Source organism: Adiantum capillus-veneris, chromosome 8 (genome assembly GCF_014529385.1).
Source record: "Adiantum capillus-veneris isolate H3 chromosome 8, ASM1452938v2, whole genome shotgun sequence".
Lineage (NCBI taxonomy): Eukaryota > Viridiplantae > Streptophyta > Polypodiopsida > Polypodiales > Pteridaceae > Adiantum > Adiantum capillus-veneris.
The window spans coordinates 77,621,565-77,635,164 of NC_140938.1; the positions used below are offsets into that span (position 1 = coordinate 77,621,565).

Genomic DNA, 13,600 nt, shown 5'->3' on the forward strand with positions numbered 1-13,600 from the left:
CTTAAGGGGCTTAAAGAATGTGCTTGTGGTGAGAACACGCCCAAGGTTGAGGGGCTTGAAAAGTCAAAGAAAATCCCTACAAGGAGGGAGAGAGCCATGAAAGAAGGGGGGGTGTTTTCTTGACCACTCTCTCTCCGAAAGGGCACCCCTTGCCCAAGAGGAAAGTAGGACACATGTCAAGCCTCTAGCTAGGTTACCCTCATGGTGTGCCTAAAGCCTATTGGTCGGCCTTCCAAGGGGTCCAATGATAATTTAGTGGATTTAATTAGTTGTTGTAGCATTTATCAAGCCCTCTCTTGCAAAGGGGAAAGGGGGAAACTTGTCCCAAGGCTACCCTTGTTGCTTGGTATGACTCTTGATTGTGATTGTTGGCTAGGCATGGAGGGGTCCAATGAGCTTCAAGCATGAACCACAAGGGGGGGTTGACGAAAGAAATTAGGGGGCATGCTTGGGGGATATACTCTCCCACACACTCTCATTATGTATTGTGCAAAGTGCAAGAGCTCCTTCTCCTTCTCCAAGGAAGTAGAGAGGTTGAGAGCCTACACCAGCACTCTTGGCTACGGAATGCAAATCCAACCAAGAGCCATTCTTCAATGCTTAAGCTTTCCATCTTCATTATTATGCTATTATGTATGCTAGCAAGAAGAGTGATGACAAGTGAGGAACTAGTTCTTTCTCCTATGAAATGTTTCTTCTTTCTCATTCTCTACTAGCTCTCTCCACCTTCGAAGGTGTTTGAGGTCTTGGAACTGAGGCTTGGGATAGTTAATGCTTTCCACAAAGTTTATGTTATGCTCTTGATGCATGAAGCTTTCCATCTTCATTGCATCACCTAGGTCACAAGGAACACAAAGATTGTATTTTAACAAGTCTCTCTTGATGGAGAAACTATAATACAAATGCCTATTAGAGGGGGGACCGTCTCCACATAAATCCGGTCCTCAACTGTTGTCATGTTCTCTAACTCTCTCTCTCTCTTGCAAAATTATTGTTCGTGAAAAACGAACTAAACGCTATGTTTATGTCGCTACCATTAGTTATGTCCACCCACTATGCTCACAAAGTAATTTCACAAAAGTACTCTCTCTAATTTATTCTACTCTCAAGTTAATAGGCCAATTCCATTACATAAACAAGCGGGAAGTAGTGCCAGGATGAAGCTCACGCTCTCTCTTCCTCTCTCACACACAGTCAATGTAAGCTTAAAACTTAGATTATGATAAAAGTTCTCTCTACAAAATGACCTAGATACCTTATATACTAAGGCTACCATAGGACTGAAAGCAAGGGATGGTGGTACAAAAAAAGGACCAATTTTTTTTCCACCTTATTGGTACCATTGAAAAAGTGGGGACTAGTAAATTTTTTGTAGTTTGTGTCAAAACTTGTCCGACATTCTATTTTGATGTTCCTCTTTTAAAGATGTATCCAATTATATAATATGATAACTAATTTCTTTTATGACTTGGATAAATCGCATTGCAAAGATTTTTCAAAGTACCATCAACATGTACTGTCAAGGACAACCAATTTTGTACCACCATCCCTTGCTTTTAGCCATAGGTTAAACCTAAAATAGAGTTCAAGGGGTAAAATGGTTTTTTATGTACAATCTGGAAGTGCCATCTCACTCCGGCTTCTGCAACTAGACTAGCTACTTATTACAAATGATGTCTATAACCATAATCCACAGCATTTCATAACTCTCAAGAGATAATTCTTTGTTGAGTTATGTTGTGCTATTGACTCACGGTCAACACTCCCCCCTCCGAATTCATGTCGTTCCTGACATGGCCTCATTGTGATGTCGGTGTGGTCTTTGTTGTTTCTTTGCTGATGTAAAGAAAGTATAGCCAGTAGCATTTACATAAGCTCGTCTTTTTTGTCCAATCCAATGTACATAGTCTTCGTATGATTCAAGAAAATCATAATTGATGATGAACATCTGCCAATTTTGTGTCTTTCTCATTTTCAAAAACAACTTTTATAATCTGTAGAATTGAGTGATTCACTTTCAGATCTTGTAAACCAGTGAGAGATTTATAAGGATTTTGTAGATTTTTCTTGGCTAAACCTTCAACTTCTTTAGTCCAAGTGGCACTCCAATGCAAAGTCTGTCTGTCAAGTCGGATTTGGGAGATAATGTTTTTTGACTTCAGGTTCAAAACCCATGTCAAGCATTTGATCCACCTCATCAAGGACAAGATATGTAACCTTGTGAAGGTCGGTTTGTCTACCATTTGTGTTTGCTCTTCTTCATTTGCGACTCTTTTGTTCCTGCATCAAGGAGATCAAAGTTACATTTTCCATTGTTAGCTTTTGTGTGATGTGTAAATCATTATACTACATCTACTTGAGGCATGACTTAATTAAGGCCCGACAAATCCCATTTAATTCCCCCAAGTTAGTAACTTGCTTCAAAAGGGCTTTATTTGACAACATTCGCGATAGATGACCATTGATGAGGTATCATTGTCCATTTGTCCCCAAAATTCATATACATGATGTACAGGGATGTAGATGGCTATCATGGCTTTAGATTTGAAAAAAATGCATCTTTGGCTAAGGGTTAGACTTTTTTTAAATTATTATTTAAATAAAAACCCTTTGCTTGTATCTTCTATTCATAGCCACCTGACAAATTTTGGCCTGATTTGAACTTGTATTTGGCACTTTTATGGATTTCAAGTTTGAAAAATGATTGATGGGCATGTTTGGCACCTTCTGGTTGCAAAACACATGTAGAACAAATGATGATGATCAAAATTAAGCTTGATCCCTAGTTTCTCCTGTAGACATCTATCACAAAAGATGATTGAGCTATTTTTTCCCCTTTTGTTCTTGTCAGTATTGTTAGTCCCTTTTTTTTGTTAGGCTTCATTAATTCACATACAAGATAGAAGATTTACATTATAAAGATCTACTCCATGTATACGGCCTTGTAGCCATATGAATGTCTGATGGCAACTTCACACTTGATGGGTGCTTTCATTTAGTCACATCACCAACTTTCTTTGTCCTTGTAGTGTCCATCCCAAATTTTTATGACCATTCTTAATTAGTCATGTTTGGCCTCATGTTGTTGTTGAAGGTTGATCGGTATTCTTTTCTTACCTTTGACATTACCCATTGTGTGTATGGAATTTGAGACATGCTTTGTGAAGTTTTATCATGTTTTCGTTCCTTCTTGTCTTTGTACTGCTCAACATCTCTTAAGTTTGTTTGTCACCTGGATTATGGATCCCCCTCCCCCCCTATTTTTGGTAAGAAATCGCAAACAAAAGAAAACCAAAAATCAACTCAACCAATCATTCTAAACGCTATGTAAACTGTACACATGTCCCTAGGGGCTCATATATGGCTTTGGTCCCCATAAGGCCTCTTATGACTCTACTATGAGGACATATACTCTGAATTTTGTCAAAAAATCATCACAATCAAACAAAAAAATTCCACTCACAAAACATTGCCCTCTAATATTTATAATACTAGGTTTGCATTAATAATGCCTCCCCCCTCCTATTTGGGGTCTTCCTTGACGACGATAGGGTATCACCAAGGGTATGTGTTGTGCTTGGACAATCAAAATTTGTGCCTATGCAGGCCTTGTAGTGTAGCCCTATTATGCATACACATTCAATGCATAGAAAAGATTTATGTTGTGCAAGATGTGGGTATAAGAAATTTGCTTATTAGCATTTGCTAGTGAGGCTTCCTATTCTAAGAAATGTGATGCTCTTTGAAGCTTTTGTGTCATTTTTCTTGATCAAGAATATTGTAGAGCTTTTTCAAAGGCTCACTTATCTGTTTGATGCTTCCTTGGGACCCACTTTAGCCTTGTGGTTGGTTTTTGTATTCGGCATTGTCCCTCAACAATGGGTTCTCTTCTTATTGTACTGTAATCAAAGGGGGAACTAAAAGAATTCAAGTGGCATTAGTTTTATTGGTTTCCTTTGGGACCCATTTCTTTGTGATTACTGGTTGTTTCATTGATGCTGCTTATTTGGAAACCCATACTTGTCTTGGCTTTGTTTGTGTTTGAAGAGACTTCTTTGGGATCCACCTTGTCTTTATGTGAGTCTTCAATGGTCTTTGCTTCAGTCCTTGTAGGCTTGGTTGAGGATGTTGAGATTCAGACTTTGGGAGTTGATGCTTTAATCATTTTGGAATCCAAATAAACTCTTGATCTCTTTGTGTTTGAGTAAATTTCTTTGGAACCCAAATCTGATTTGTGAAAGCTTGCACCTTTGTGATTTTCTTAGTTGCTCTTGCAGATTTTGATTGTTTTTCTTTTTGCATTGGATCTTGTTATTTTTTATCAAAGATCTTTGTCTTCTTGATGCATACCTGCTTTTGGACAATTTGGCTCTTTGGTATCCAAATTTGTCGAACTTTTGGTTCTGACTTGTTGTTCTTTGCTTTTGGCCTTCCTTGGTTGTTTACTGAAGCTGCTAGTGATAGTGATGACCTGAGTTTTTGGTAGGGAATGTCATAAGAATCATCACTGCCACTGCTATCATCAACAAGGTTGGATTCTAGCACTTTCCCTTTGTGGTTTAGCTTGTTATGGAAGTTACTGTTTGGTTGAACTTGGATTGTTGTTTTTGGGAGGACTTTTCTATCCAGTTGATTAGAGTGTTGGTAGCTTATCGACATGGCCATTTTCTTCTTGGCTAAGTCTTTTCTTCATGTTTAGAAGCCACGTATGAGGATGCTTGTTGCTATTGCATTTCCACCAAGGATTTTGGAATGCACTTTATTCTTGTAGCAGTGACATTGGTTCTTGGGTTTTTTATCTCGACAATTGTTAAATCGTGCATTATTTAAAGTTTCATTCTTGTCACTTGTTGGGTCATCTAGATTTTCTTTGTTTGCATCTTCTTGAAGCTCCAAGTGTTCTATGGAGTCTTAGAACTCGTCTTCTTCTTTGTCGTTGTTTTACTGAATCACACTCACTACAAAATAAGGAACGACATCATAGCCATTTTCATTACAAAACGTTGGTGTTGGATCGTCTTGAATGGCGCACACATTGAGAGTAGCCAAGATGTGTTCCCATTCAAGTGGATTTAAAGCTTCCTCAAGAAAGGATTCTGTGATATAATCCTTATATTTGATTGCCCTTTCTAAGATGCCTTCCTCTTGCTTTAAGCTTCCACATTGTGAAGCTCCACATATCGACAGCTCTTTAGGCTTAGCCAACCATGACAGAAGTTCTGATCTTGCTAGAGTATTGGAATCAAATTCTTCTACTGGGGTTCTTATCACATCCTTGTAACTATGGTCCTTAAGGTTTATTCTTGTCGTGGTTTCCATATGTCAGGCGATATGGTCATAACCCTACTCTTGGACCATTTTCAATTGTCTTATGAATGGTCTTCCTAGAATGATATCATAGTTGTTCTTCTTGCCAAAGTCAACAATAGCAAAGGTTTGCTCATATTCAATGCCATAAGAAGTAACAACCTCTTTTTCTAACAATCCTATGGGCCTTTCCATGTGTTCGTTTGCAAGATGTAGTTTCTACCTAGTAGCCCTGTGGTGGTGGAACTCGCTTACTTTGGCATGCTACAAGAGATTTTGAGGATCGATTATAGAGGATTTTTTGTAGGCTTGTTTGACGTGCAATGGTTCAAGATAATCATGGAGGGCCGCAACGCTACTGTACGTAGAGGAGAGTCTTGGTTTTCTTAAGGTGGATTCAACTAAGAAATGGACTGACCTAAGAGACACTTTCGTACTACCCGAGCATTGTGAACAAGTAAGTATGTAAATAGTTAACATCCAATTTTAGAAGTTATGTGCTTGAAAGATCTCATGTAAGTTATGTGGCTCTGGCAGGTGATATTTCATCCTACAAAGTCTACATCAAACTGGTGGTACGTCATAGAGGTAGCCCCTCGTAGTGCACCAACGTATGAAGGTACCATGTGCCAATCACATCGACATCAATGGAGGAGATCAGAGTAGATGCTCAGTCAGAAGCCACTGAGGTGATGCCAGACGAGCATCAAGCTGCTACTCTCTATGGGGTGCATGCAGAGGATCTACAAAATGAAACGGAGGACATCTGTTTCAACCGAGAGCTCTATATAGATATAGGAAGTTATGTTGAGCTTTGCGAGGATGAGAGAGAGACCTCTTAAAGCCATAAATATTGTATTTGAACAATTTTTCTCCGTTTTATAATATATATTGTATTCACGTGGCTTTTTGTCCATTTCTATCTATATGCGTCATTGCGTCATTGTATTTAATGGTCTTTGCGTCCACTCTAGGTACATATGCTCTAGGTATTGATCCGAGCCTATCACAAATTTTTGTTTATCATATTTTGTTGGTTTTCCTTGCTTCTAGAGGTTTACAATAAAAGAAAGAGTGAGAGCAACCTCGTGGAAAAATTAAAAAAAAATGATGTTTTCTTGACTAGTTCACCGGAGGTGAAAGGTAGAGGGAGAACCTAGTGGTAAAGGGAAGGGAAAATATGTAAATGTGAAAAGAAAAGATATGATGTGGTTGTGGAGCCATGCACCCATGATTCAAGGGTCATGAGTGGCTCATATCATCATGGCTTTGGAGCCATATGATGATTCAAACAAATGGGACCCAAGTGGAAGACTTGGTAAAGGAAGAAACCAGACACATGATTTTGCTGAATTTTTAAAAAATACTTCCACTCCGATCCAAGAAAAGTTGTCTTCATCAAAGTTGTAGCTGATGAGCTGGAGATTCTGGCCATATTTTTTTTAATAATTTTTGCATCTACGGTCTAGGAGATATGGCCAAAATGATGGACGCCAGTTTTTTCAACTGTGGTGGAGACCACCCCCTCTACCTTTACACACACACACCCTTCCTTTTCCACATTGAGACCTTCTCTAAAATCAGCCATTAGTCTTCTCACCCTCCTCTCCTTCCTCCTCTCTCTCAAGCTCAAAAACCCATCAATGTTCCTCTTCTAATCACCTCTCAAGTCATGCTTAATCTTGTTGTAATTCATAAGTTCTCATTCAACCCCTTCCTATTATTACTAGATATGTATTGATTTTATGTAGATTCTTTACATTTTAAAATAAGGAAGCTCTTGGACTCAAGCTATGGAGGAAGGAGTGAAGACAACACAAGTGATGATGGAGCTAATTGGTCAACAAATCACTTGGAAGGAGCTTCTTCATTGGTTGAATGTCCCTAATCAAGCTTCATTTGTACAAATTACACTTGGATCTTAACCTCACTCCTAATCACTCTCTTTCCTATATAAAGAGGCCTTCCCCTTTGTAATTTCAAGCCTCCCTCAGCCCCATTGAGCCTTTGTATCACTCACCATGAGCCCATAAGCTCATTCATTCACTCTATTCTTGCACATCCTAGAGTGCAAATTGTTTCATGCTAGTAACCTCTCCTCCTCTTACTTATGTTAATTAAGAGAAATTTTTTATATGTGTGTGAGAGTGCTTGATGTGATCTTGGCTAATCCTTGAGTGATTGTTTGGTAATCTATATGCTATTTGTGTTGGGAGTGTTTGAAGTCATTCATTCCTTGTACACACACTACGGTTAATGCTTCATTCATAGTGATCTCTCTCTCTCTCTCTCTCTCTCTCTCTCTCTCTCTCTCTCTCTCTCTCTCTGTGTGTGTGTGTGTGTGTAGCGGTCCTAGTCCACGCTTCCAAGACTAGGTGGTGCCCTCATCTCATTTCCCTTGTGGCGCAATGGAGTTTGTTTTGGTGTAGAGGCCGCCATTCCAAATTTCCTTCGTCAGTATGTTCTCACAAGCATTGACAACGAGCACTGCACTCCGAGTGCGATGGAGACTGAAGCTGCAATTGCGAAGGTCTGCTCAATATAGATGCTGCTCATCCCACCGCTAGATCTAGCTGATCGAGTGAAAGAGACACTAAGAAGCACTACTACTGCTTCTCAGCGTCTCTTTCACCCGATCAATTAGATTTAGTGGTGGGGCAAGCAGCTTCTATGAGCAGACCTTCGCTATGCAGCTTCAGTCTCCATCGCATCTGGAGTGCAGTGCTTTTACAAATTCACAAAAATTCAACAAAATCTCTCTACACAAAAATCCCTCCCCCTTTATGAGTCCTCTCTTTCTCTCTCTCTCTCTCTCTCTCTCTCTCTCTCTCTCTCTCTACTTGTCCATGTTCTCTTCTGCATTCATTCAATATTAAGATTAAATGTTCGTGTGTTTAATGCAGGTATGGATGATGATGAGTTTATTTCTTCTTTTTTACCCCAACAGTGACAGTGGTATGTGGAGCATCATTGCTCTGGAGCACCATCATGCGTTCCTACTCCTTTAGCGTCTCCCTCTCTTTCGGAGCATTCAACGTGCTCCGAAGCTTTGGTGTCAATGAGATGATCTTCACACTCATCTAGGCACCGGCACTCTAGCACTAGAATGGTAACATGACACTTTTATGTCCTTGGACACTTTTGTGTCCTGTTAAGTGACCATTTTGCTTGAATTATTTGAAGAGTATGAGAATGGATTTCTAGGTGCTATATATCCACAAAGTTGCCTTATGAGCTGAAAAAAACTCTTTTTTTTTTTTTTTTGGGAGTATCGATCTCACCATTAACCTTACTCTTGCACAACATTTTTGAACCTAAGCTGTGTGAAAAAACGGGTCCTATTTTTGGCTTTTTTTCAATTTTTGGCAACTATACCACTCTAAACTTCATGTTTGTGAGGTTTAGATGGCTAGAGGTTAGGCCTTCATAGTTCTCAACATGTTTTGATGTTTGTAGGGAGAGTTAAGTGTTAAAATTGAAAATTTTGACCAATTTACAAGAATTGCATAATCCTGTTTTTTGGCCAAAATTAGCACTTTTATGATTTTTTTGGGGGCTTTCTTTAAATATCCAAATTCAATTTTGATTGTGTAAGTGTAATATATAACATAAAGCTAATCTTCCTTGAGTTTTGGGGGACCTAATATGCTATATAGCATAGTCTATGATGATGTATGAGTTTTTTGATTGTTGAAGAATACGATACATTTTAGAGTAGCAAGTATAACTTTCTCAATATTGCTAGTTTCTTAGGCCAATTGTGTGTATTTTGTAAGTAGTAACCATATCTAATCATAGACTACAAACTTGGCTGGATATTGAGTAGTTTCTATGGGTTTCTAGAGGTCATAATATTAAACCTAGTTTTTTCATGTTTGCTGTATTTAGCACTTTGTCATTGCCCCTAAGGTTCCAATTGTAAGAGATCCATTATCCTTTTGACATGCTCCATGGATCCTTTTGAATCCAAAGGCCCAAAGGGAAATAAGAAAACATGGGTATATAGTATCTGTATTGAGCGTGACTATAGAAACTTTGATGATAGGTCCGCAGAATAGCAAAAATGCAACTTTTTTGTACCTTTTTTTTTCCCAAAAAAAATTAGTGAGGTAAAAGCAAACATATGTTTTGGTCACCAACCCATTGAAGTTAACGGGGCATTTTATCTCATGTCCTACAAAAATCCCCACTCTTATTTATATGCAATCAACCATAAGAAATTGCTGTTTTGGGAAAAATGCACTAGTCCATCAACTTTAGAGGCTTGTAGTGACCAAGGGATGAGAAAAATTACAAGTTTCTCATTTTTTCCATATGTAGTAGTTATTGAACTATAAGATCATGAAAGGATTTTTCAAAATGAGTGGATCTAATATGGTTTTGGAAATTTTTCCCAAAACCCTGAAAGGACACTTTTATGTCCTGTTAGGTTACCATTCTAGTGCTAGTGGTGGCGGCGGCGGTTGTTGTGGAGATGCCGCCGCCGATGCTTCGACACCGCCTTGTGTTCGATGAGGCTCTTTACACTCCCCTTCTTTGCCCGCCCCCACACCAGCCACAACATCGCCATGTACACCAGGTTTTGCGTGGCTGACAGCCGTTCCTAGAAGCCTCCAGGAGTCACTCCAGTCGACACTCCTTGCTTCGGGGCCAAGACTACAGTGGAGAAATCTGACATCCGTACCCCCATTGACACGCCGCTAGAGACCCCTGTGAGGACACCGAGGTTCACACGTCACTGGCGAGAGGTATTTCCTTACTCTGTCGACTTCAGCGGTGACATCATCTTGGATGATGAAGGCAAGAAGGTGATCTTGCACATGCACGGTCTTTTCTCTCAGGTGTTTAGACACTATATACTAGTTAAGCACCTGGAGTGAAGTACCGAGTGATTTAAAAGACAGAGTCATGAGCATGCTGCATGATGAGTTTCTCATTTCAACACAGGACGACTGCTTCAATGAAGACCTGATGAAGGTTAGAATGCATGAATACTGCAACAAGCACAAGCGTTCCAAAGTGCAAAAAGCAATAAATCATGGGTGGAACAAACCAGATTGGCTGGCAAAAGAAGACTGGAAGAATTCAAGGAAAGTAGCATGCGAGAATCTCGACAAGTGGAAGCAACAAAAGGAGGCAGCTAGAGCGCGAGTAGAGGCAGGGAGCTTGCACCACTTGGCGAGCGGCGGGTGGACATCATTTGAGCCCGATTTTGTAAGTGTTTTCGCATTGCTCTTTAGGTTTGATAGTTTAGGGTTTAGGGGTTTTTAAATTCTAACATAATGGATTCTTTGTATGTTTTGACAATGGTCGATGACAGGACGTGATTCCACACAGTACGAGCGCGAGTATGTAGGCAGGAAGGGCTTAAACGCCTTGATAGACATTCTGAGTTCTCGCGGCGGCATGGTTAGTATTAGAGCTTACTCTTTTCTATTTGTTGTATTGTTTTATAAATTATATGTTTATACTTACAGAAAGCTGTCTTATTGTTTTTTTTGTAGAATCCAACAGATATGCCGCTTGGACGCGATGAGACGTCTGATTAAACGACGTCAGTCTAGCCGTAGCTAGATAGCATTAGTTTCCTTTTGTCATATCATATGTATCATAAGATGATGTTTATACGTCCTTTTATAACTATTGGAAAACCATGTATAATTTTTCAAGAATGGCAATGGTGTTGTAACTATTACATTTACAAAGTTTAACAATCAAGTGATTTGTCTATGATGTGTACAATTGTCATTGAGTTACTTTCATCAATTTACTTTTGCCAGTTTTGTATCTTTATTTTGCAAACAATACTATGGATGATGGAGTTAATGGTTATATTGTCTTGTGGGTGACTACTTTGGGTCTATATCTAAGCTTGCACTTTCTTTCAAAGGTGAATCTGGGCTTATCTTGGATTCATTTAGGTTTACTCAATTATTGAAACATTCAATATGGTTGATGAGTGAATGTCCTACCACCAAATATTTTTTTTCTTGGGCGTCACTATATAAGGCTCTGTAGCATCGCTATAAATGTCGCTATAGGTGGCCTGTAAACGTCGCTATGATCGTCGCTATAGGCGACGCATATAGCGACCGTTATAGCGACACTCATAGCGACGTTCCCGTATTGACACTGCTAGCGGCGGTCTTAGCGACGTGAGGGAGTATAAAGACCCAATGTATTTTCGCCGCTAACAGTGTCACAAGTGCACACAACCTATTGTAGTGGTACCTGATGAGTTGGCATGAAATTTTGGGGTATACTCAGAAGATTAATCAAAGTGTTGATGATTTTGTCATGCAGTTCACCCGTTTATGGAATAATTGGCCCGAGCTTTGGGAAATGTAATACCTCTAGCCATGTTAAAGAAGGACCATTTTGTGGCAAACTTAAAGAAAATTTTGAAGTTCAAAGTTTAGTTGAAAAGGCCCACTACCTTCGAGCAAGCAGTCACTATCGCCAGGGAGAAAGAATGGAAAGCTCAAAGGCTCAACAAGTATTGGAAAGTGGTCCATGTGCAAGGTATTGATGACCAAAATGAGGAAAACTAGGCAGAGGCTAGAGCCCAATCTTCTCAAAGGGTTGCAAACACTAAACAATTACAGCAAAATATGGAAGACATGATGACCATGATGCAGGAATTGTGGCTCAATGTTCTTGGAGGTGGTTGTGGTCGTGGTCGTGGTAGAGGAATGGCCCATCTATGTGAATCTTAGCCTAATGCTAATGCAGGTAGTGGACAAAGGTGTCTTTGAGCCGCAAAGGAGGTTCATCCCTACCTGTTATAATTGTGGTGCTGGTCATATCAGCACTTATTGTCCAAAGCCAACAAGGATGGGAGGTGATATCTTTCCACTTCCTCAGTAGATTCCTAGTAGGGATAATGATTATGCATTGGATATATGGGGATATCAAGGTATTGAATAGGAAAATTAGGCCTCAACCTTTGGTAGTCGTGTGGGTATTGTGCGGGTTACGAAGAAAGAAGCAGATATGATGCCCGTAGGCAAAAGAGAGAGAGAAGGCTATGCCGTTCTAGGTACCAATAAGAAGAAGGGGAAAGATAAAGAGGGTAAAGATACAGAAGTTAAGAGGAAGAGAAGACCTCATAGAAGGTTTGAAGTAGTAGATTTACCTTTGGGAGAAGATCAAACAACTTATAGTTTAAATAAAGACCTGATTGAGAGGAAAGTAGATTGTACTTTTGGACAATTGATGAATGGTTCCCAAACTTAAGAGGCAATAGAAGTCATTAGTGAACCCAAACAAAGAGCCAACAAAGCATGGACAAGCCAGAGTATTGATTGTGGGAGAGTTACCCGATATTTGTCCTGTGGTGAACGCTTGGCACGGGAGAGGCCTACATTGATGGAGGTGTTCAAGTTTGTGTGATCACACAGTTGTGTGTCGAGAGACTGGGTCTCATTACATGTGGGAGCTCTGGGTTTAGGATTCGACTAGCAAACCATGCCAAAGTGAAGTGTTTGGGGTTGATTAAGAATTTGGAAGTCGAAGTCTTTAACGTGAAGGTTATAGTAAAATTTCATGTTATGCCAGCTGGCCCGGTTCCTCTCATTTTGGGATGACCTTGGTTGAGAGTTTTTGGTGCTGTGCAAGATTGGGGCAAGTGCACAATTTGTGTGTATGGCAAGAAGGGTGAAAAGAGGGTTTTATATGACTACCAAGAAACCTTTAGCACTAGAAGATGTGAGTGAAAATGATGAATCTGAAATTACCAGTGAAGACAATTCTAAAGATTCAGAAATCAACACTACTTCTAGTTCTAGTGATGAGGGTGAAGTGTCATTCTTGCTGCTGGACGAGGAGAAGAAAGAAATTGGCAAAGTATTGCAAGTGTCAAGGGATCTAAATGCTTCAAGCCGTTTAGAACAACTTGAGGAGTTGATGCAACCCAAACAGGAATTGCCAATGAAGAAAGGGTTGATTCAAAATATGCTAAGTACTAATTTGACATTAGGAGAAAGAAGGGAGTGCTTAACAGTGTTGGATAGGTATCCAAATCCTTTTATCACTTCATATCAAGAAATAAGGGGTTTTGTTGGAGAACCTGTGAAGATTGAACTGGTTGAAGGGGCAAAGCCAATAAGATAGAAATTAAGAAGGATGGGTAAGGATCAAATATAATGCTTTAAAGGAAGAAGTGGATAAACTTTTGGATGCAGGGTTCATTGTGCCAATTGATAATGCTGAATGGGTCAGCCCTGTAGTGGTCACTTCAAAGAAAGATGGGCGTTGGAGAGTTTCTGTTGATTATAAGCCATTAAATACAATG

General features: G+C 39.6%; 1 protein-coding gene across 1 annotated transcript; it reads left to right on the forward strand.

The window, feature by feature from the left end:
- Window positions 1-10,278: 10,278 nt before the first annotated feature.
- Window positions 10,279-10,881, forward strand: LOC147452406 (uncharacterized). The gene is made up of 3 exons (XM_086519249.1): window positions 10,279-10,521; window positions 10,615-10,716; window positions 10,822-10,881. The coding sequence occupies exons 1-3, from the start codon at window positions 10,279-10,281 to the stop codon at window positions 10,879-10,881; spliced, it is 405 nt and encodes a 134-aa protein (XP_086375375.1).
- Window positions 10,882-13,600: the final 2,719 nt, after the last annotated feature.